The sequence below is a fragment of the Melospiza melodia genome, chromosome 8 (assembly GCF_035770615.1).
Source record: "Melospiza melodia melodia isolate bMelMel2 chromosome 8, bMelMel2.pri, whole genome shotgun sequence".
Classification (NCBI taxonomy): Eukaryota; Metazoa; Chordata; class Aves; order Passeriformes; family Passerellidae; genus Melospiza; species Melospiza melodia.
Genome location: NC_086201.1, coordinates 11,567,692 through 11,590,872, shown reverse-complemented (window position 1 = coordinate 11,590,872; position 23,181 = coordinate 11,567,692). Strand labels below are relative to the sequence as shown.

Genomic DNA, 23,181 nt, shown 5'->3' with positions numbered 1-23,181 from the left:
AGAGTCACTTCTCAAAATTGTAGTTTGAAGTGAATTCTCATGGCTCATCAGAAATTTGCATGGCTCCCTCTAAGCCACCAGTTCCAGTGGAGTGAGCAGTGGAGTCAATGTAACAAAATTCAGAATTGGGCTCCTTGCTTGCTCTTGCACAAAAAGCCACATAAAATGACTGTTGTCACAAGAATCAGAATGACTACTTTCCTAAATTCCATTTTCTTTTGGCAATGAAGTACAAATTTGTACTCACAGGAGGACATCTACATTACATGAACATGTATGTTTTGCCTTTCCTCTTTTGCTCAGCTTGGCAGATCCAACCGGGCTCCATCCATGCCACAAAGCTGTTTTTCATGTACTAAAGAAGTAAAACTGACTTGTCCTGTAACCCCTATGGAAATTACTTTCAAGGACTTAAGTTACTGTAGTCAACACTGATCTATGTCTTCATCCTTCGAATCAAAAGATCATGAGCAGAGGGGATTTGTAACAGCTGATTCAATTTCATAACTTACATTAAATTTTTGACCTGTGGCCATTCCAAATAGATGTCATTATTTCAGCAGACAAATACGTACTTTACATCCTCTTCAGCCTTTAAAACATGTGCTTTGCTATTCATCTGCAAAATTCCTACAGAGGCACAATTCACGTGTACTTAAGACAAAGTCACCAGACCTTGTGACACTTGTGTGATGGTGCTATCATTAAACAAGTAAAACTACAGCAGTTCATGCTTAAACTAAGAACAATGACTAAGAAAATGTCAGTAACCTACCCTGCTTCAGAATTAACATTCCTGAGAGCATGATATGTATTTTACAAGTAGTATAAAAAATACAACAGATTTTTGAATCAGATGAAACAAAAAAAAAAAAGAACTGTGAGTGCTTTGAAGCCTCAGTATTGTAACACTCAGATGGAGCATGGCTCTGATGTGAAGGTGCAGTGGGGTGTTGAGCCTTTACCAAATATCATTGTGCTGCAAGCTGAACAAATATCCCCAAATAGAAAAAATCCTAGCCTGTACATTTCCACTTTGATCAACTACCAAACATAAAGCTGTGATAATAACACAGTTTTTTTTTAAGATTTCAAAACAAGATCCCCTATAAAAGCAGCTTGCTCTTGATGACATTTTTACAAGAGACAGAGACTCATCCCATGAGATCTAATGCCCTGGGTCTTTAAACCACCCAGGGAAAAAAATTAATTTATTCTAGAATGCCTTTATTCTGCTTGCTGGGAATGGGTATAATATAGCTAAGAGCTTGTAGCTTCATCCTAACTCAGAAGAGAATAACAGAAGTCTTAACAGTTTTTTACTAGACTAGAACTTCTTTTCTGATTTTAGTTTCAATTTCTTATCTATTTATTAGTAACACTCTTGAAGGAGGGGGAAAAACTGGGACATTTTGGAGTAACTTAAAACTCATCACTGAACAGAGTGAAAAAGTAGAGCTGTTAACCTTCCAAAGAAAAAATAAGCAGTGCAGCATCACTGATGAGTGGCAGGTTTCATTTAAACTGGTGTGTAGGAATTATTACCCAAGATGAAGCAATAGACAGGAGAATTAAGACAAAATCTACATCTCACATCTTTGTCTCCAAGCGTTTCCAGCAGCAAGAGCAGAATGGTTTTGAAATGCTCCTCCCAAACTCCAAGATTATCCTCCCTTGTGATCTTCAGCAGTTCCAGGAGAGCTCCTTTCCGCTCCTCCACCCGCTCGTTGTGGTTGGAGAGCTCTTTCAGAAGATCAGCCACCAAATCCGAATGGTCAATGGGTACTTCTAGGACAAATGGCAGCAAATCATTTGGAGAAATGGGGAAAAGATCAAAGGTGCCAAGACTGCTCACCCTCTATGGAATAAGGTTCATGTAACAAGGGCCCCCCAAAAATGCATCAACATCCAGGTGGTCTCAGTCAAGGAGGCAACAGAATCAGACTAGCCCATAATTTAACCTGAGTTCATAGCAGGGCTCATGCATCCGCACGTGGCTTCTAATGAACCAGGAAGAGATGACAATTGGTTTCTTCCAGTTCCAACAATAACTTCTACAAGATGAGAACTGCTGTGGTTTTTCCCAGACATACACACCCAAAACCAATGGTCACATGTATGACCTTTAGAATAAAGTACAGTGACTCATCAGTGTACTGCAAAAGAATAAAGCTGATGTGTAGCTGCACTTAATGAAGTCAAACACTCAATAACAACAAGCTGTTGAGTGAGACATTTCAGCCATGAAGAGGGGAAGGCCCCAAAGCAGTGTCCCTACAGATGCATGTGGATGCTTAAGGGAGTAGTTTACAGGAAACCCCAGGCAAACAAGAATCAAAACCACAGTATAAAGTTTTTTCCCAGTATCCACAGATGCGGTTCTGCTGGGACATGAGAACAAAGGGTATTTCATACCAAGCTTTGGCTCAGATGCAATGTAATACACAACACATGCACAGGCAGGCACGTATCTGAGGGCACCAGGCATACAGAGCGGCAGTGAGCTGCCTGCAGTGCTACAAGGTGAGCGGATACAAACCATCCCGGAGCTGATCCATGTCGTCATCAAACACTGCTTCCTTCAGGGCAGTCTTGTCGTAAGTGTTAATGGTGTCAGCATAAGGATAGGGGTTGTACTCCCGAGCACGGGGCCCCGAAAAGGCGCGGGGAGGCTGCGTGTTCAGCAGGGAGGTTTTGTTGTCCAGAGCCATCCTGCCGCCTTCCACAACGTCACCACTTCCGCGGACATCGCCACTAGGGAGAGCAAGGCCACCATCCCGAGACACCTAGGGGAATCGAACAGAGGGGAAAAAGAGAGGTTCAAAATTCTATGGAAACTGTAGTGTTTTTGGAGTTCACCCACCAACAGGAAAAGGCACAGATTTACATGTATTATTTATACATAATACTTACGTAAAGCTTTGATTACTACCTCTTTCTTGCACACAATTGCACCTGCTCAAAAATATCTCATAATCATAGTTTCTGTAACCAGTCTTGCACCATAAGATACTGTATGAGCTGTGCACTTGGAATGAGCACAGGTCCTAAGCAGTGAGGGAAACCATCCATACATTTTAAGAACATTTCCCATTACAGACATGACTACACACACTCCAGGTAAAAGCCATCACTGAGCCACACTGAGCCTGAGGAACATCAGCACTGTTTCCTTCCTTCATGGCACTTGCACAGAAGCCCAGTAAGCACATTCCACAGGAGGCCAGAGTTAAAAGGGAGCCAAGGGAAACAGTCAGTGAAACCCCATAATTAAGATATAAGAAATTAACAACCAATAAGCAGAAGACGCCTGTAAGAATACAGCAGGAATAACTGGATTTTGTACACGAACAATCCACAGACAGGTTTGATCACAATGTTTTAAAATTTCGTCTATTGGGGGAGAGTAAACAACGGAACACTTACAATGTCACAGTCCTTCTTTCCATCACGTTTGATTGGCTCATTCAGGTCCTCTTGACTACGGAAACTAAATTTCTCAATCGCTTCTGTGACTCCACGAAGAGAGCTGTAGATTTCATCAGAGTTTAGGTTCTCCGTGTCATAATCCAGCATACTAAAGACCAAACGTATATGAAATGTTACAAATGAAACTGGAATCCGCTTCTGACTGTCAACAAAAACAAGCTGGAGACATATGGTTTGGAGTGCCCTTTCTAACAGTGACTTGTAACACAACATGGATGGAATCAAAGCTTCCCCTCAAATGGGGCTAAAACAAGGAGAACACATTGCTGTCAGTGAAAGGAAAACAGGTCCACTGTTTCTTACACTCAGTAAGTATGCTACCTTCTGCAAACCAAAAAACCCTATCCCCAGTGTGGCAGTGGTGTAATTTAAAAAGGAAAATAGTCTCAATCACTCTAAGAACTCAAATGGTTGTGACAGCTGGCGGAAATGAAATCAGTGAAATTTAAGTTTAACAATATATGAAACTATGACAGATTTAAATGGAAAGGAAAACATAACTGGACATAAACCTTAGTCTAATATGGCCCATTTTAATTTATAAAGTATTAAAACTTAACTCACTTGCACAGTGCCTTGATAAAAACAGCATTTTAGTAGTTGGCCTAAGTTTGAGAATTCTCTCACTTAAACCTGACACCTTCTTGCAGTTTATCAGTTCCTCAGAAATTTCTGAGCCAAAAGTTTTGGGATTCCTTGAGGAGTTATCCAAAATTAGGTCCCATGATAAAATGCCTTGCATACAAGGGCAGATGATATTATAAGATCTGGAGTAAGAGAAGTTCCTACAATCTTTGAGAAAATAAAACAGCATTATTGGCAGGGCTTTGCTCTATCTAGGAGAAGTTGAGTTTGCATGACAATCACTAAATTAATAGATCCAGCAAGACAACAATTTCTGGCGGAGTCTCAGATCTCAGTAGAGCCAGAAGCAAACAGACTGAATCAGACATTTACATCAAGTTGTTTGTCAATAAATGCAAGAAGTGGCTCCCTACAGTGGTGAATTACTATTTCATAACATTTTGGGAAGAATGACAGGATAGGCTTGGAGGCAGATGGCTGAACTGAGTTGTGTTCCTTTTCCACAAAAGAAAGATTCCCTATGAGGTGGGTGGGGGAAAAACCCAAACAAACAAACAAACAAACAAGAAAATCCCTTCTGAATTCTGCATAGACAGCTGTTATTTTCAATGGAACCAAAAGCAGGATATTAAATATCTATTAAATATCTAGAACCACAGCTTTTTTTTCTGGAAGAAACTTGGGGACTTCATACAGAGGATAAGATGGGCTGCAATCCTTTGGGATTAACACACTGAAAATAGCCATAATCCCTGGCTCCCAAGCAACGTGTTCGCACTACACTCACACAAGCATCAGCACCATGTATTTTGGCAAAGAAACCAAAGAACAATTCCCCAAACAGCGTCTGGCAGACCAGGGAGAATGAGCAATCATTTAACAGACCAAGATCAGGAAACAAAAGCTGTTCATAAACCTACAGAAGTTGAAGTATTTAAGGCTTTTCAGACAGCTGAACAACAGTAATGCACTGTGATGGCTTTCCAGACAGAAGGCAAGGCAGTTTTTAGGTTCTTTAGAAGTACCAGTCAGGAATGGGAAAATCTTTGTTTCATACAGCCTCAAAAATATACGTTTTGAGCTCAAGCACATTTAATTCACAGATCTTAAAGAGTTTTTCATGTAACTTTGAAGTGGGCAATGAAACACCCATTTGAAAAGGTATACATGTGACTGTACCTGTGTTCTCACACCAAGAGATGACATGACTTACCAAAGGTCACACAATTAAATCCATAGCAGAAAAACCAAGAAAAAAATCACAAATATAATACTGACAATAAATCTGCTGAAGTCATCACTTCTTTCCTCAGGGATGAATTCTGCCCTACACTGTCACCAAAGAACAATGAGAATACAGACTCTTCAGTGCAAAGAGACTAAGGTAATGTCTCAGAGCCACCAATCTGATGCATTTGTCAAAGCACAAACCCACATTTTAATAAAGATCTAAAGAATCCAGTGATATTATATATCAGAAGTAAGCCTGTGTAGGAGGTCACATTATGGCTGTGCTCTACATGAATGAAAATTCTACAATGTGAACACACGTCTCTACTGACAGTATGTGCACTGGAATACTTCACAGACAACACAATGGGGGGAATAAAAGCAAAATGGAACTACACTCACCTTTCAGGAAAAAAAAAGGCACAAAAGGGAAAAAAAATTATGACCCATGCAGAAAACTAGAGGAAAGGCACAGGATGAATAAGAAGTGAGTAGAGATGAGCAGTGTTTAGGGATGTCACAACATTATTTTCCATCTGCTGCACAAAACCAATGCAGCTGTCTGTAAGCTTATAAAGATACAATTTGGTAGTTTTCCAGTCTGGCATGAAATACATTTTACTTCCATAAATTGTTATTCAGTTTCCAATCCAAACTATGTGTAAGTAGTCCACAGTTTAGTGTCTTCAAGCAGTACACAGTAACTCATGTCCTTGCACTTTCAGGCTCTGGGCTGGAATATATGTTACATTATTCCAAACTTTATTATCTGGTGTCAGATAAAAGAAGACAGAAAAAACACTCTCAACTAGTTTTATTCCAAAAATTAATATGGATCCCCTCCACAGATATCTCCACAGAGTCCTAGCAGAGTCAGAACATTCATCTGAAGTTTTTAATTCTGCAGGCATTCACCGAGTTACCTACTACTGCATTCTACTTTCTCTCTCAGATGTCACAGGTTCTCAAACTTTGAGCCCTCAAAGAAAAAATTCTTGCTTTTTTTTTTCATTAGGAAAAATTAAAGTCTTTTCTTTGGCTTTAAGGAAAGACTATATAGTCCTTCCTCAGGTAACAGACATATCTAAGTCAGGAGAAACCACATTTACAGATGGTTTGTTAACAGATATCTGACAAATTAAATTTGTATTCAGGTTGGGTTTTTTTTCTTAAAACCAGCATACAGCTTTAGTCCACTTTATTGATTCAAGAGCTGTGTGCAGACTGGAACAACATTTGAGGGCACAGGAGGAGGAATAGAGGTTGAAATTGTGATTGATAAACTCAAAATCTTGTGGTAAGAACAATTTTAATTTCAATACTATAAATTTCCAAGATGTTCCACAAACGCATTATACAAGAAAAGTTCTATGTGAAGTCACTCCTGAGCTGTATGTGTCCATCTGAAGGTCCTCTAGTGCCACATGCACAGGGCAGCCAAACTGAAAGATCCTGCCCCTGGTATCGTAACGCAACCAGTGCCTGCCAAAAGTGCTCAGCAACTGTGTTCTGATTGGAAACTGACTGTGAAGCATCTCCCCTGCCATCTTCTGGAATGAGTGAAAGAGTCTGGAAAAATCCACTTTATTTTATCCCCGCTAGCATGCTGCATCTTCCCCAAGCAGCGAGCAAGTGGCCGCCTGTCACCCCTGCTCTCAGAAAGCAATCATCATCTCTGCTCCTCTTCCAACCAAAGCCTCTGCAAGTCCCACATTTGAACAAATCCTGTGGTGTGAAAGGTAAATAATACTGTGACACCTCAGACAAGTTGGTTTAACAGGTAGCTTGTTACCTGGGAGAGTAAGAGCGTCTGAAAGTCTTGTGGGAAGGAGCAGTGGGGATGGAGTTAGGCTGAGAAAGGGGAGGGGGGTGCTTCGACAGCCCATCTGCACTCCAACCCCAGAGCCGACTGCCGTGACCAGAGGAGAAACAAAAGAGAGAAAAAACAGAGAAAGGAGAGGGAGGAAAAAAAAAAAGAAACTATAATCTGAGTGGCTTAGTGCTGTCATGCTGCCTTGGAGAGAGAAAAAAATTAATAGAAACAAAATTAAACAAGAATACTCCATTGCGCCTCACAAGTCTTTGTTTTGGTCTTTATTATTCACTTCCATTTTTATTCCTAACATAATATGATTCACAAAAATTCCAGTCCCTGCTTGTACTAACCAGTAGATTTCACAAATGGATATAGCCTCTAGAAACAACTCCATTTATACTGTTCTACGCAAGCAATCCCTGGCCACACGTGTATTCAAACTCTAAGCAGGTGTTTCTAAGCAACAGGATTTCCCTGGAAGAAAAGAAAAATTGGAATTTATTTTTTTATTAGACACCTGAAGATACCTTATAAAGTTTGTCTTCTGGTGCCTCTATAAAAGCCTGTAGTCAGGCCCTACATAATCAGAAAACTTTTGCAGGGCTTAAGATCTGATCCTGTTTCACCAGATTCAAACTGAACCCAAATATGCAGCAAGTGAAAAGTCAGTCTGGAGTGTAAATGTATCATGGGGACCCAGCCCAGGTCTCAGCAGACAAAGGTGGAAAGACTGGGTGAAACCAGCCTCTGAGTTGATTCAGATTGCTCCTTAAACTTTCAAAGCCCCTTTAAGTTATTGCATGACCCTGTGCCTTTGGGTCAAGACATCCATTCCTGTGTCAATTTATCCAATCTCTGCTTTTCTCCTTTTCCTATTACAGTACATGGATTTTCAAAATCACCTTCCAATGAGAATAGATGCTTCAGCTGGTGGAGTATTCACAACACTACTTTGTTTCTATTACATTTCAGCACATTGTCTTGGATATTGTATTTGTACATATGCAAGTGAAAGATACTTTCACATGAGAAGTGACAAACAAGTCAAGAATTGCTCCAGTGCAAACAGCAGCAAAGCCAGTTAAAAAACTCCTCTGAAGAGCAGTGTCAAGAATTTCACTCATTAACCAGCAATCAAATCCCACAGCTATTACATGCCAGTATCATCAAGGAAACACTCCAGACTTCCAGACTGCTTATCAGAAGTTTCACAGCTCAGGTCTCACCTACCTGAACACAGGCCACCAAACAATGCAGGCTTGTTCTTATTGCATAAAGTGAGTGGCTTATTCTAATTCTGTTTTCATGTCTTTGTTTGCTCAACTTAATACTGAAAGTGTCAATCAAATTTTGTTTTTAATGGTATTTTTTATTATCAGTGAAATAGCAAATATGTAAACTGACATAGCCAGACAAAATTGTAGCCTTTTATTCTGATGCATTTCCTCTAAAGATCTTTGAAAGACTAAATTGTTTTCTTTAATTTTGGGTGATTTTTGTTTATTTGCTTTCAATAAACAAAAGTAAGCACAGGCTTCTGGGCTACTAATAATGGCAGAAACTCATTCCAAATGTATTCATTCAATTACACCTACAAAATTCTAATATGTGAAGTTCCCAACCTGAATGTAAAATTTCAATTTGCAGAAGTCAATTTACCATTCAGAACAGTATTCTAACACCAAAGGACTTCACAACCTAGTGTTTGCCACTTTGTACTAAACATCATTTATTAAATCTCAGAACATTTCCCCGTCCTACAAAAACCCAAGCCATTCATCTGTGCTGTGCCTAGGAAACATTCTTCTCTTTCAGTCTGAAGTCTGGTGGTTTTTTCCTGTTATTTTCAGTGTTCCCAAATGCCCTTCCCTGTTTTCTTTTTCAGAAAGCACATCTCTCTTCCAGAACTCCTCTCACCAAAATCTAAAACTGTTAATGAAAAAAAAGCAGATACAGATGCAGAAGTAACTCACAGATGTAGTGGATATGTTATAGTGACCATGAAGCAGAATTGGAGGGAGTAAATGAAGGCAGGAGCAAGGACTCTGTCCAAGACCCTAAAAGCATGCAACCCTCCTGAGGACTTCAGGGGATACTTAAGCAGATGTTACCATCTGGATAGGCAAATCAGCTGTTTGCAGAGTCCACCTCAGCCAAAACATTCAAAATCTATCCATAGAGCCCAAATACACGTACACGTACACATAAATACACACACAACTCCCAAAAAATCAGTCACCTGGAACACACAGATAATACAGTAAATCTGTATAAAGGAAACCTTGCTGACTAATGTTGAGGGTATTGCCCACAAACCATCAGTAATATGGGAGAGCAGCTATGCTTAGCAGCATTTTCATATTTTTACAGGACCCAGTCATCCTTTCTGCACATATCCCAGCTCCAAAGACATGTATGGCTCTGCATTTGACTCCAATCTGTGAACCAAGAAAAAAATGCAAGGAAAGCATAACCTTCAAAACCAGAGCTGGCATTAAGAAGTGGAGATAATCCTTGCACTGACTACACTCAGGCTGCCTGTACAAGACATGGGCAGGGACAGAGTAAGCAGGGCCTGCACACAGAGCATCCCAGGAGGCAATGGGAATGCACAACCTGACTACAAACATTTGGCAGCAGGCCCCATTAAAATGAAAGGCCAAGACTACTTTTGGAGGAGAGCTACACAAAGAAACTGGGAATCTTTATCCTTTACACTGCTATCAGAATGACCTGGGCATGCTTATGTTCTGAGTTTGTAGGGGGAAAAGTGACATTTCCCAGCAATGCTGAATAGCAAACAAGCATTTGAAATGGAAACATGACACTGAAACACCTATACCAAAGAATGCAATGCTGCAGCACACCCTACTTACCACAACCTGTCAGCACATCTTTCAAAGCCTCTTCTCTGAAAGGACAACCAGAGCTAAATTCTCCCTTTAAGTCAGGACCATGCCCAAACTGTGCTACTCAAGACATTTCCAAGAAGGATGCAGCCCAGCAGAGCTTCAGAAGCTCCTGCCCCTGATTTGCAGTATTTGTCACTGCCTTTTCTACTAATGGCAAAAATCTGCAGATACTGTTACAGCTCAGAGGGCACTCACCACAAAAATGTACAGCTTCTCCCTTCCAAATATTTCAAAGGGCTTTCACAGCAGCTTCCACCTTCACCTATCACTGAAGAGTAACTTTTGAACATCACTCTTGAATAACTACACCTAGCAAGGAAGCAGGGCACATTTCTTAAAAAGACACCTAAATTTTTGATTAAACACATGCAAGAACTCTATAAAATTGAAGGAATGATTGTTTTCTAAAGGAAATTCCTGGCCAACTGCATCCATGGCAGAATGCTTTGGAATTATATGCTCTCTCAAACTAGTCCTTGTGAACAAATCACATATAGAAAAAACCCTTTAGTTTCTAAATCCAAAATGTTAGAAAGCAACAGCAACAATGCACACTGGATGCTTTAATCAATACTTTGATATTTGCCTCCTGACATCAAGAGGTGAGAAGAATGCAAAGACAAATAGAAAACAGTGAGTGAAGTGGCAATAAACAATTGTGTCCCAATGGCAAAACCCAAAAGGCATGGTAAAAGGTTGTGGAATTACAAAATAAGTGCCACATGCCAACATGGCCAACAAAACCACAACGTAACCACAGGGAGACACAGTCAGTAATTTCCCATGACAGAAATCAGCAGGGCAACAATGCTCAAGCTAGTCAAAAAGGAAGCAACATAGTTGGAACTGTTCCCCTGAAACTCTACCACTTAATTTCTTAATGAAACCTTTGTGGAAAAAACTCATAATAGGCAACTTGGCTTTGGCTTTCAAACTCTTGGTTTAGTTTTGAATTACAGCAGATTTAGAAGTCACAAAGATGTATTTAGATACCCAAAATTTTCTCAGAAAACACCAGTGATTCCTATGCTGCTGGTATTAGTATAATTATTCATTACATGCTAAAGGCCTGTACTTTTCCTGACACACTGGAACTCACATGTCTAAGCATCCCTTCAGAGAGAGTTTTGCAAGTAACATGGGCAGATCAACAGATTTCAATGTAAACTGCTACACTGCACTATGAACTGCAGTCCCACCTAACATGGTTCCTTATGCTTCTTCCACAACCTGCCATGAAGAGGACAGGCAGACATGGACAGCAGAATTTAAGTTTTTCCAGCATGAACTAGAGCTTGTCCAGATAACAGCTTGCGGCTTACCTCCAAAACTGTCTACAATGTCATCTCCCCTGCTCTAAGTTTTAATGCTGCAAAACATCCACATTCCCAGCAGCCAAGAGCCCATGTTGGCTGAATACAAGATTTTGGACAGGACCAAAATATTCTAGGGTAGCACCTGCAGCTTCAGCTGAACACCTGGCTGGAATAGACCTGCTGCTCAAAAGACCAGGCCACTGCTCTGCTGCTGAGGAGCCAGGTGAGCTATGTGGGAGGTACTCAGCACTGAAACACAGCCACCAACTCTCTTTGTCCTGCATCCTCACAAAGAATAAGAGGGGAACAGCAGATACAGCACTTCTCTCAGCAGCTCAAGCCCTGTAATAGAGCCAGAAGAATTACTGATTATAGGTCCACACCTAAAAAATGGCACAGTCTGAAAGTTCTGTTCTGAGAGTCATCACAGGCTTTGTGACATAGGCAATCTCAACAAGACCTTATTTCTAATGCTGCCAATTAATATTACCTTCATTATCCACAAATGTAATTCTGAAGAAGGCCATGAAAGAAAACTAATATGATAAGAAAAGATATTAAGATTACACAGACAGCATGAGGACTGGAACATATTGAAGTCAATCACCAGCCACTTATTATCATGTTCAAACACTGCTTCTTTGCAGAAATCTACTGCAAACTTATTGTCTTGTTTTTGCTTTCAAAGTGAGTCATATTCTGCAAGCGCACACTTGGTGTTGAAATCCTTTAGTATTTTGCAAGGGGTTTAATTAGCCTGCCACATTACCTTGGAGACAGTCCACCATGGGAGCAGTTGGTAGGTGAAGTTAAGGGGCTGGTTCTGCTGCTGGAGTGCCGGGAAGGAGTCCGACCAAGGGTATTGCTGGGGGAACCCTGACACAGAAGCAGGAAGACAGGGATTAGAAACGTGTTGCAATGCACAGGCAGGTACAGCAACAGGTCCAAACAGTGCCTCTGTTTGCTCTAGACAAGCTTAGTGCAGTTTTGATTATGCCTTTTGACCTAAAAATCTGCAGCCATGGCTCATTTAGTCATTAATATGCTCCTTCCTTTATCTGAGGATAAAGAAAGTGTATGTGCGCTTCTCTACAACCCACAGTACCTGCAATTTAAATACACAACATGTATGGCCTGCAAATATTGTCAGAGAAATGGTCAATCAATCCAGCTTCTCAAACAAGATTTGCAAGGTTCCAAAATATGCTCATCATTACCCTGACAATTTAGTATTCTAATTACACAGCTATTTCCCACATTGTCTAAAGCATTCTGATTATGCTCGTTAGGAGCATAAGTAAGCAGTCTAACTTAGCATTTTTCCACTGGCCTGCACAATCTTTTATACCACAGCAAAATGAGTAGAAATTGCTCTCAATTCTGACACTTTTCACATAGAGTCAAAAGTATTAGAGAATCCAGACCATTTGCCTGGAAGCCTAATGCTGCAGTTCTAGCTTACACTAAATTCTATTTAGCCCTGTGGAAGTGCAAAGATAGGAGGGTTCAAATTCCAGCAAGTTCACAAGATTTCCACATTAAAAAGACAAAAAATTCCCTAATCCTTGCTGCTCTGGAAAGGGAAAGAAATTTCCTATTTAAATCTCCTAATATATTCCTTCAGTGAAATAAAAATATGTAAGAGCTTCATATAAAAGCAAAACATAAGGTAATAGGCATAGAGTGAGGTGACCTTGTAGGTCATATTAAAGATCCTGCAGGCTTCCTTAACAGACAGTATAACAGTTATTAAATTGATCTCAATAACAGTCATAAGCCCAGAAAATCTGTGGTATCAGGATCTGTTTTAGCCAAACAGTCATTACTGGCAGGACTTTCAAAAGCACCACCCACTTGAAAGCACAAACCCCACCAATTTTAATGCACTTCTCAGTAATTTTTTAATCTCTTCTGGTTAGGACTATATTAAATTTTAAAATAACTGAGTTTTTTATTTTAATGGTTCCTTTTAAAAGAAAAATCAAACAAAAGCCTCTGTTGCCATATTGCTTCAAGACAACAGTTACAGATAATTCAAAATGAACATCTGCAACAGCTTATCAATGAGCTGCTGTCCTTGGGGCTCTGCTGTTTGCAAGGACAAGGGCCTCTCACCACACTGGTGTTACTGGAGTTCTTGAGGTGGTTGTGCAGGAGCTTGGTAGCACCATCCTGGAATGTTTTTGGCAAGGCACCAAGTAACATGGTAAACTCAGGAGTGTTCAATTCAAAGAGAGAAATCAGGACTATTTGTGCTGCCTGAAAAGAAGAAGAAAAAAGAGACCATCAGTTTTTGTTCTTTGAAAAGAGCATGCATTCTCTTGGTAGTGATCCTTATAGTAAGCGATGTGCGCTTCACTCAAAAAGAAGACTCCCCTACCAGACAAATCTTTGAAATGTTCTTTGTGATATTTCATAACAAATTACTAACAGCAACAGTTAGCTTTAGTTCTTAAAGTTTAAATATATTTCTCCATTTATATCATTGTTTTCCCAGATGTGAAGTGTACAGCTATTCACAGCCTAGTGAGAAACTCTTACCATTGTCCTGTTCAGCACATATTTCAACTGAACAAGTTACTGCAAAGATTTACTGAAAACAAATAAAACAAGAAGTTCAAACAAATATGAAGACTCTAGGACTGCAATTTGTCATTCCTGTGCTTTTTATTTTATGTGTGAATGGGATGAACTCTCTTCCCACCCAACCTCTTCTCTTCCTAGGGATCTCAAGTTTGTTTCATCAAACAGATTATTCACCTCTCCTTTTAAGTCTTGACCACTCAGGCTTTTTCAGCAATAAAAGACTCCATCTGAAGTGGAAGACTTATGAGGATGGTGACAACCACCATTCTCTCAACCACGGACCAGCTGAACTCCACCACATTTCCTAAATTTAGTAAGTGAAACTGAGGTACCACTGAAACAATTGAGAATTCTATCATTAATTTTACTGGACAGGGTTTGCTTTATGTGCCTCAGAGAAATCCTGCCAGAACAGGATCTCCCCATGTCCATCAGCAAACACACTGCTCTGCAGATCCTGAACTAAGACAATGGAATCAAATGGGAATGGAAGCAGAATAAATCACAGTGTGCAGACCTGAAAAAGTAATTAACACCACATGCTCCTAACTGGACTTCCCCAGCAGCATCCAACCTGTGTAGATGCACTATTATGTGGGCTTTTTCCCTGACTACTTTGAAAAAACAAACATCAATTAAAAAAAAAAAAAAAAAAGAAGCTATGATGAAGGTCCTCTGATAGTCTGCAGCAGCACCTGCTCCAAGGAGGGTGTAGCCATTGACACATCAACTTCCAGAATACCTATCTGCACACAAAGCAGTGGCTTGGGCTCACAAAGTTAAGCAGCAAAGCTACACATGCTCTTCTTTTGGAAAAGCATACACATATGCTTAGGAAGAGCAGACAGTTGGGTTGGACCCTTTCAGAAACTTTCTAAAATCTCCTAAAAATGAAAAATAACTTTGAAAAGGGTACAAATGTAATTCACTGCTGTGGCGATAAATGTACATTCATTGTTCTCATCACTTTAAAGGATTTTTTAGTAAGTTATGTGCTCAAAAAGTTGCCATAATTAATTGAATCTGCAATTCCCTGTGGAGTGGAATTCTTCACAGATGATGAACTTGGGTACACAAGCACCCTTCATAGTGGATGGGAATCACAGCACCCCACTGTTTCAGTGTGCAAACTGCAATTCAAACTATACTGTTTCTTCTGTCATCAGCAGCAACCAGCACAGCTTTGTATAGAAAAACATTTTCCATCCATGAAAGTTTGGTATCATCCTTCTCATATGGCCAACAAAGGAACCAAGGCCCACAACACTCCACAGGCTTCCAAGGACTGCAGCAAACAACAGGTCTTCAGACTTCATAGCAGATGGATCATGATGCCTCTCCTGCCAAAACTCTTACTGATTTGAACAGAAACACAGCATGTCATTATTCACTCCACTCTATAGATCTAAGGATGAAAGAAGTGGGGAGATAGTTTTCCCTGTGCCTTTCTCAACTCCATTGTCTACCCTCCTCTGGCCTGAAGTTTTGGACAACTCTGCCATGAAGCCTGCCTGGTATCCAACAAGGAAGTGTATTTCTGTCCATTTTGATCCAAGAACTTTTAAGCTTTCATCAGCACAGTATTTTCTGTAATAAAAATATGACTGCACACAAGAGATCTCAGAACAAGGAACAGCAAGTTGAACTGAATGCAAAGTGACAAGCCATGCCAATGAACATTCCCACTAGTGAACAGCATGCATATCCTTGATAGTTAGGAGTGGACATGCAGATCCTCTGTGTCAGAACAAGCAGATCTCACATTCACTGAGATTAAATAAAAACCAACAAAATTAAAAAACCCCAAACCAAACCCTACAAAAATTGATCAACAAGGTTCGCAGATTGAGAGATTGCCTAAAGATTAGAATCTGGAGTTATCAACTGCTAAGTCATGAGCTGCCCAAGAGAAATGTTTGAGATGCATCTCAGAGATCTGAGAGAAACCTTCAGCAAAGCTCCACCACAAACACTAAGAGCACAGACATTGTCTTACAGGAGTAGCTGAGAGAAGTTTCAGGTCTCAGAGGTCACTACAGTTTTGTTCCACTTTTGCGTTTTGGCTTTAATAACAACAGAACTGTGTCTGCCCTCCCTCATTTCACAAATACGGTTTGTCTTTAGGGGTGTCTGCCAGAATTCTGCATACCCAGTGCTCTTCAGCAGCTTTCCTGTCACCTGTAAATAGTCACTGGGCTTTGAATGACATGCTTAACAGCAGCTCCCAATGCTCACAATTTTCTGTGGCCTCAAAGAAAACAGACCTATAGTTTATGCCTTTTGAAATAAAGCCAAGGACTACTACATTGTGAGAGTGGTGCTCCAGGAAAGGTCTCAAAGACAACACTGGAGTTACATGGGTAAAACCCTGTCTGTGTTCTTTCTAAATTGTCCTCAGACATCCAACAGCCCTCTCAGGTTTATTTCAGGCAAAAGTCATTATTTGAAAGGGTGCCCATAATTTCCTACTTATAATTTAATACACAAAGGTCTTAGTCCCTACCACTGTACCAACAGTGCTACTTAGTGGCCTCAAAAGCTGGAAGCTAGCTTGAAATTACATTTGTAAAGTGCTTCAAGTTTCACTCCTGAAATGCTTCTAATACAAGGAATTTTATTTTGGCAATGAAGAACATCAGGAGCAGCATTTCCACATCTGTTTTAATAGTTAGATCAGGACACATTTGCTAATCCTCTAAGTTCCACTTATCTAGCATATTTTTACCTAATCAAAGGACATCTTCTACTGATAATGCTTCTAAGAATTTTAAATCTGTGGATTTTCAGCTTGTGACAAACAAGAGACATTTTCATAATCTCTGAATTTCTGGACGTCTTGCTTCATTAGATTACTGTCAGAGTAAATAAATACAACAAGCAATAAAAAAACCCTTATTTCTGTACACAATGTGCAAACATTCTTCATGCAACACTCATGCTTGATGATATATAGTCTGAAGAAAGTCATATCTGAATTTTCCCTTGCCTTTGTGTCCCTGTACCATTAGTACAGAACACTAATCCATCTCCTTCAGTGACACAGAACGTAGACCCTACAGATTATCTAATCTTAATGAAGCCATTCACTGCTGCCTTCAGCTGGAGAAACTCCAGTCACTTCAGAGCCTGACTGTGCTAGAGAGGGGGTCTGGCTCAGTGTCAGGTTCTGAATCATTTGCAAAGGATTGCTTATGTCACTTTGTTATTTTCCTTATCACAATGCAGTGAGAGATCAGGTTCCACAAGCCAGTAGCAGCTCTCAAAGTTTCACACTCCGGTCACTGCAATTCCTGCTGTTCAACAGTGTCAACTGCTAAAGGGACACAAATGCTTCAGCAATATCTGGTTTTTGTTTACCTCGATGGTGGATGATAGTCAGATTCATCAAAATCTGTAACTTTTTCAACTTGGCTGAATTATAATAAAATGTCTTGGAAATCTTTTGGGTTTATTAAGCAAACAGATTAGGGCTAAGTGGAAAAATCCATTGATTTTAGAAAGGAAATGTGGTCAGTGACCTAGGGTTAATAGAAGTGCCTTATGACTGCTGCTGCTCCAGTGGACCAAGCAGAACAAGCAGATAGTTGCCTGAGCTACATGAAGGCAGTTTCCAAGTTACTCAAACATCTGTTGGTGATGGGCTCCCAACACTGGCAGCCCCATAAAAGAAGGGGACTTTGCACCCTGATGCTTTATCAGGTATTGCAACAATAGAGTTAACAGAAAAACACATCAAAGCCAAAAATATTTGAGACAGACACACTTTTTTCAGGCTCCCAGTCCAGGTCTCTTTACACAGCTAGACAGCTGAGTTGAGACTGCAAACACAATTAGTGTGATTAGTGCACAAGGCTTTCAGTCTACCTGTTTACATTTCTCTTCCAAGTTTCCTTCACCAGGCCCTGAGGAGGCTGTAGTTGTCCTAGCTGGCAAATCCTCACCCACCCAACTATGCATCGTCTGGGTTTGACAAACAGGAAAGTTGGTATTATTCAAAGAAAACATTTATTTCAACTCAATCACCTAAACAATACACATGGTATCTTTCTGTGGAAGAATATTGATCAATTTCTTGCTTCATTTCAAGTAAAAGAAACTAATTAAAAAAGCATTATTTGGTGTCATCAAAAGAGCATTCCTTTCGGCAAAGGGCAGCTGAAATTAAATTCAAAATTAAATCTGGCCACAGCTCTCAGGCTTACACATGATCCCTTAGTTCTTGTACAAGGCATTGCTTTGGCAACCTCCTGGTGGCCTCCACAACCACCTGAAAACTCCTGCTGAGGGGCAGAGCCTAGGCAGTGCTGAACTGGGATGAACTTGCATCTGGCCAGCCAGGAATGGGGCAATAGGTGCATCTCCCTGCACCTGCCCTCACAGTTCAGAGGGAGGAAGTTATGGTTAAAAACTTGCAAACTCCTCTCTCCAGTCTGGACATCAGTCTGATGGACCAACACTGTCTATAAATGCTTTTTATCATGTGATCAGTCTGGGGAAGACCCTCACTAACATCTACTCTCTTTTGACAAGCACAATTATATTCTGAATGCATCACACACAATTGCATTCTGAATGCATAAGCATCCAGTCTAAGAAAAATGTGGTTTTTAATAACTTAAAGCACAATGGAGCAGAGAAGCTCTCTCTCATGTCACTTTGATTTATACTAAGCTGCAGATCAAATAGAGATCCACTGAAATCAAGGGGTAGCACTTGCACATTAGGCAGCTGCATTAGCACACACTGGCACATGGCTGCAATTCTCCAATGAGTAGCTGGTGTTAAGTGAGTTATTCACATCTACTGAGAGTTTGCAAGCTCTAAACAAGTGTTATTTCAGTATAGTTTCCAGCAGACAATTAAGCATTTGCTGGCACTGAACTAACAAACTATCTACCAAACCAAACCTTCTGCTTGTTCCTTTTCCAGGCCTAGAATCAGATGAGCAAGGACATCCACATCACAGGCATGGCAATGTGAAGCAATAAATGGCTTTAGCAGTTTATATATAACCCAAGCATGTTAGCTTGAGTACAAGTTTTTAAACACACAGTTTTCCCAAAACACTTGTATTAGCATATGCTGTTCATACCCATATCCTGAAAAGGAAGAATTTGTTTAACAGATTTAAATAGAGAAACAGATTAAATCCATGTTGCTATTCTGTTTTACACAGTACATACTTTATACATCACAAAGTCAGAGATAGTTACATTACAAGTGTCAAAGGCATCTCAGAAAAGTGACAGCAAAAAAGATGCACCACCAAACCACCACATGTTTGGATTACTGTTCTACAGCAAATTATGACTCATGAGTGCTGTTGTTTTGTGACCTGGGCACAGAAAAGACCATGGCAAAAATGTTCATTATTTCTTGAGAACCAAACATGACCCCAGAACTCAAGTTTGATGAAGGTTACCCTGAGTAACTTTGCTCATTATAAAATGGCAGTTGATGCAAAAATAGGTTTCAGGACTAGAAATATAGGTTACCTTTCATTAACAACTAAGAAACTTATAAACTTGGCACAATAGAAGTCTGAATTCTCAGACAGAAGTTCCCACATATAAACTAAGAAGAAGAGCTACTGAAATCATATGGTTTGTAATGAAAACATGCACTTTAATCTGCATGGATTTTTGAAATGCTAGAGGAAGTATGGCAGAATTACCCATCACACTGCAAACAGCTCTGCAATGCAGCATGTAAACATCACCTCTAGACTTAATTTTCAAAATAGAAACATCCCCTATACCTGGGTAGGTGTGTGAGTGCTTATATAAATGGCACACACAAACATATTGTTCACAGATACATGTATGACTGTACAAATTCTGGGAAGCCATTTCTTCTCTTGTATTACCAGCACTAGCTCTTCCAGCAAACAAAGTGCAGAGTATGTGTATTCAAACTGCTTTCAGTTTAAGGAAATCCACCCTGGCACCATGCTCCCAACAGGCACATCCCCATTTTGAGGCCACTAACACTGGGTGAAAGCCATTTTCCTTACACTGCGTACACCAAAAACATTTGGGCTCTCATAGCTCTGCAGCATCAAATTCAAAACAAACAGAAAATGAGGGATACTATTTTGGAAACACAGCTAGGACACAGAGATCCTTTTTGTTCTAATAGCTTTAAATCAAGTAAACACTACAGTCCACCAGGTGCCTTTCTTCATGCATTACACTATTTTTCCTAACACTGACTATGTTTTAAATGCCTGATAGAAGTTCTTCTGGGCATTTACACTGACTTTGACTTTTTTTGAAATATTCTTTGGCTAAAAGGCTGACCTCAGCAATATGGATATAGTCCTATTTAAGATTTCATAAGCCTGAAATGAAATCCTAATGCCTGGTGGAGCCAAGGTAACTTGGCTCATTGTGGAATCCATGAGATGCACAAGTCTGGTGCAGGAATACTGCAAGAGTGCTAGAGAAACCTCTGACCCAGAAAGGTAAGGGCCTGTGGCTGGAGAGTACTAAAATAATTTGCCATTCCAAAGTATTTCTGTAGATGTCCTCTTTGCCCCTGCTACTGTAACAGTACAGACCAACATGTTCACTGTGTCATTGAGGGTTCACTGCTCAACACCAGCGCAAATAAGCAACGCCACTGCAGCTCACTGAGAGGCTCTGAGGGTGCTCTGACACATCTGTCCCAGAGCAGCTGAAATCAGACCCATGCTAGATGGATGATTAAAACTTACAAGAGATTTTAGAGGTCTCATGGCATCACCATGCAAAGCAGCCTAATTTTCTTCCCTTAAAAGTGTTTGCTTTCCTGTCACTGGTCCTCCTACAGATATCACAGAAATATTTTCTCTAAAGTTGCTCAAGTTAGGCTTCACGGATGGACAGGTTTTGCTAATCAAAGTTACAATATCAATATTTCTGAAGAAATGACCTTGAGGATTACCAGTTAAAGAAGTAAATGCATCTTCATTGACTGCTTCAGCATGTGAAGTGCCTCTTGGCCTGCAGTTTTCTCTCTGAAATCTTCCTCATCTTCTTCATAATTCAGAAACTATTCCTCAATCAATTTTAGTGAAAAAATCTGATCCCAAACTTATTTTCTTAGGATATCTGTTGACTTCACCTGCAAACCAGTGGTAGCATTCCAAGGAGGGCCTTCCTCAAGGTACTCTCAGGAGGGCTTCATCTTCATGAAAATTAGAGCAACACAAGCACTCTCTTGGGCTTTTTGATTCAGTGCAACGAACTTGGATTTTCTTACCAAAACCCATCCAACTGAGTGTACTCAAGGGCAGCTTGCAGTGACAAGTGGGACAGTTGAAAGAAAAACTTTTCCCAGTTACATAAGTGGAAGGCAGAACGTGATGTACACGTGACACAAGGCTGCCCATAGCATGTAAAAATGCCTTCAGGCTTGTAAAATAAAACCACCATAGGAATGTTTCATCAACAGAGAAGCCAGTCAGGATATTTGGAGCAAAGGAAAATATTTCTTCTGCCCTGAGATCAGCAGTCCAAATACCAATCAAGCAATACAGATCTTGTTATTTATCATTAAGACCAGAGCTGGGCTGATTAACAAGATGGTAAGAATTGTCACTGCCCTTCACCTCAGGAGGCCTCATTCCCCTTCAGCCTGTACAAAGTCCTCCTAAACCCTAAGATCCTGCATGCCCTCACAGCTGATTCCACACCCACAAATTCTGGGCACTCAGGTTAAACAAAAGGTTCCATTCAGACAAGCCTTGGACACGAGGTTTCTGTAGGCTTTGGCCAAAGTCAAATGAGAAGCCTCGTGTTAATTTCCATTCTCAAACTGATGGCTCTTTTCCAGGATCAAAGTATTTTCCCACACAGAGCCCATGCCTGTCATCCAAATTCAATCAGCACTTTACCTACGTAAGGATTGCATAACTTTTCTGGCAATATCACTAATGGAATGGTGAAGTTACTGACTTACAATGTCCTCACAGACCAGTCATCACAGTACTGCCATTGCCATTGTGTTACTTTTCTGTGTGGTAATTAACTGCCTTTTGTAAAATTATTTAATCAAATCTTAAACAATTTTCAGAGGAAAATCAGAATTAACACCCTGCTACAGCAGGAAACAAATCACTGCAAAGGAAAGCCAAGTATCTGGTACAAGGTTAGATGCTACTGCAGTTGGAATTACAGCTCAGTTATCTGAAATCCTGATCTGTGCCCTGCCCACTGATAAGCTCTGCTTGAGGAAAAAGCCACGAGGTGGCTGCATGTGCAGGAATCACCAACAGGTGCTCTCCTCATGCTGGAAGCAGATCCCATCCAGGTCTCCACATGGCACTGCAGGACCTGCTCCTGCCCTGTGGCTGCTGTTCAGCTTGGAAGGAAAATGTCCTCACCTTTCTTCCAGCACTGCTTGCAGGAAGTGAACCTTAAGCTGAATGCAGGGTAAACACCCACAAGTACTTTAAAACAAGACAAATATTTACTCATAACACACTGCAGATCACCTTATTTTAATCTTAAAGCTTGACAATAATTTTAACGGCACATAGTTCATGGCTACTGTCAACAGTTTAAATGGTTTCTGCCCTGAGAGTGAATCACAACATTTTGTCAATGAACACTTTAGTATCAATTGTATGTTCCTCATAGTACATCACGTCCTCCTTGTGATAACAGACCTTATGTTTTCACTACAGATGTCATTTCATGCAGGACCATAAACTGCTTTATGCAAATCAGCATTTCTTTTGACTTTTTCTTATCTCACTAGCTACAAAACATGAGCTGTAGTTCAAGTTGTGTCAGATTGGTTAAGTGTGCTCATTAAGTGTGTTTAAGTGCTGCCACAAGAAAACACAAAATTATTAATAAAGCTGTAGTATTCAGTTTGAAAAGGTTTTTGGGCTAAACTACATTTTTTGTTCTGTGTTTCCCCAGTGTCTTAACCCTGTGTGGCTGGAACCTCCATGACCATCACACATAGTAAATAGTAGTAATGGACAGACTATCACTAACAAAAGGATAATCTCAGCATAGACTGAAAATATAATCAGTTCTGTTCTTGAACAGATGCCTTGATTGCTATTACAGGATCAGATGTGCATGACTAATTGCCAGGTGCACACAGCAGCCACATGCCTTCCTCACTGACACACATCACCAGTGGGAGGAAGTTTGCTTTATGTGCCTCTGCTCACAGGTAAACCCCAGGCAGAGCAGTATGGCCACCACACACAGATACTACTGGCATTATGGTAGAATTCAGTAACTCAGAC

At 40.3% G+C, this 23,181-nt stretch overlaps 1 protein-coding gene across 4 annotated transcripts in view; it reads right to left on the bottom strand.

Annotated features, from left to right (window-relative positions):
* The window catches only part of CLASP1 (cytoplasmic linker associated protein 1), a 170,674-nt gene that overhangs the window by 18,749 nt on the left and 128,744 nt on the right, over window positions 1-23,181 (bottom strand). For 3 of the 4 annotated variants that reach the window (XM_063161787.1, XM_063161788.1, XM_063161789.1), the window contains 5 exons: window positions 13,464-13,607; window positions 12,118-12,224; window positions 3,427-3,577; window positions 2,540-2,786; window positions 1,595-1,785 (listed from right to left, as the gene is read on the bottom strand). In XM_063161787.1, the coding sequence (XP_063017857.1) occupies window positions 1,595-1,785; window positions 2,540-2,786; window positions 3,427-3,577; window positions 12,118-12,224; window positions 13,464-13,607 (840 nt within the window). Of the gene's footprint in view, window positions 1-1,594; window positions 1,789-2,539; window positions 2,787-3,426; window positions 3,578-7,096; window positions 7,214-12,117; window positions 12,225-13,463; window positions 13,608-17,798; window positions 17,895-23,181 lie in introns of all 4 variants that reach the window. The other variant, XM_063161786.1, reaches the window with a different exon arrangement.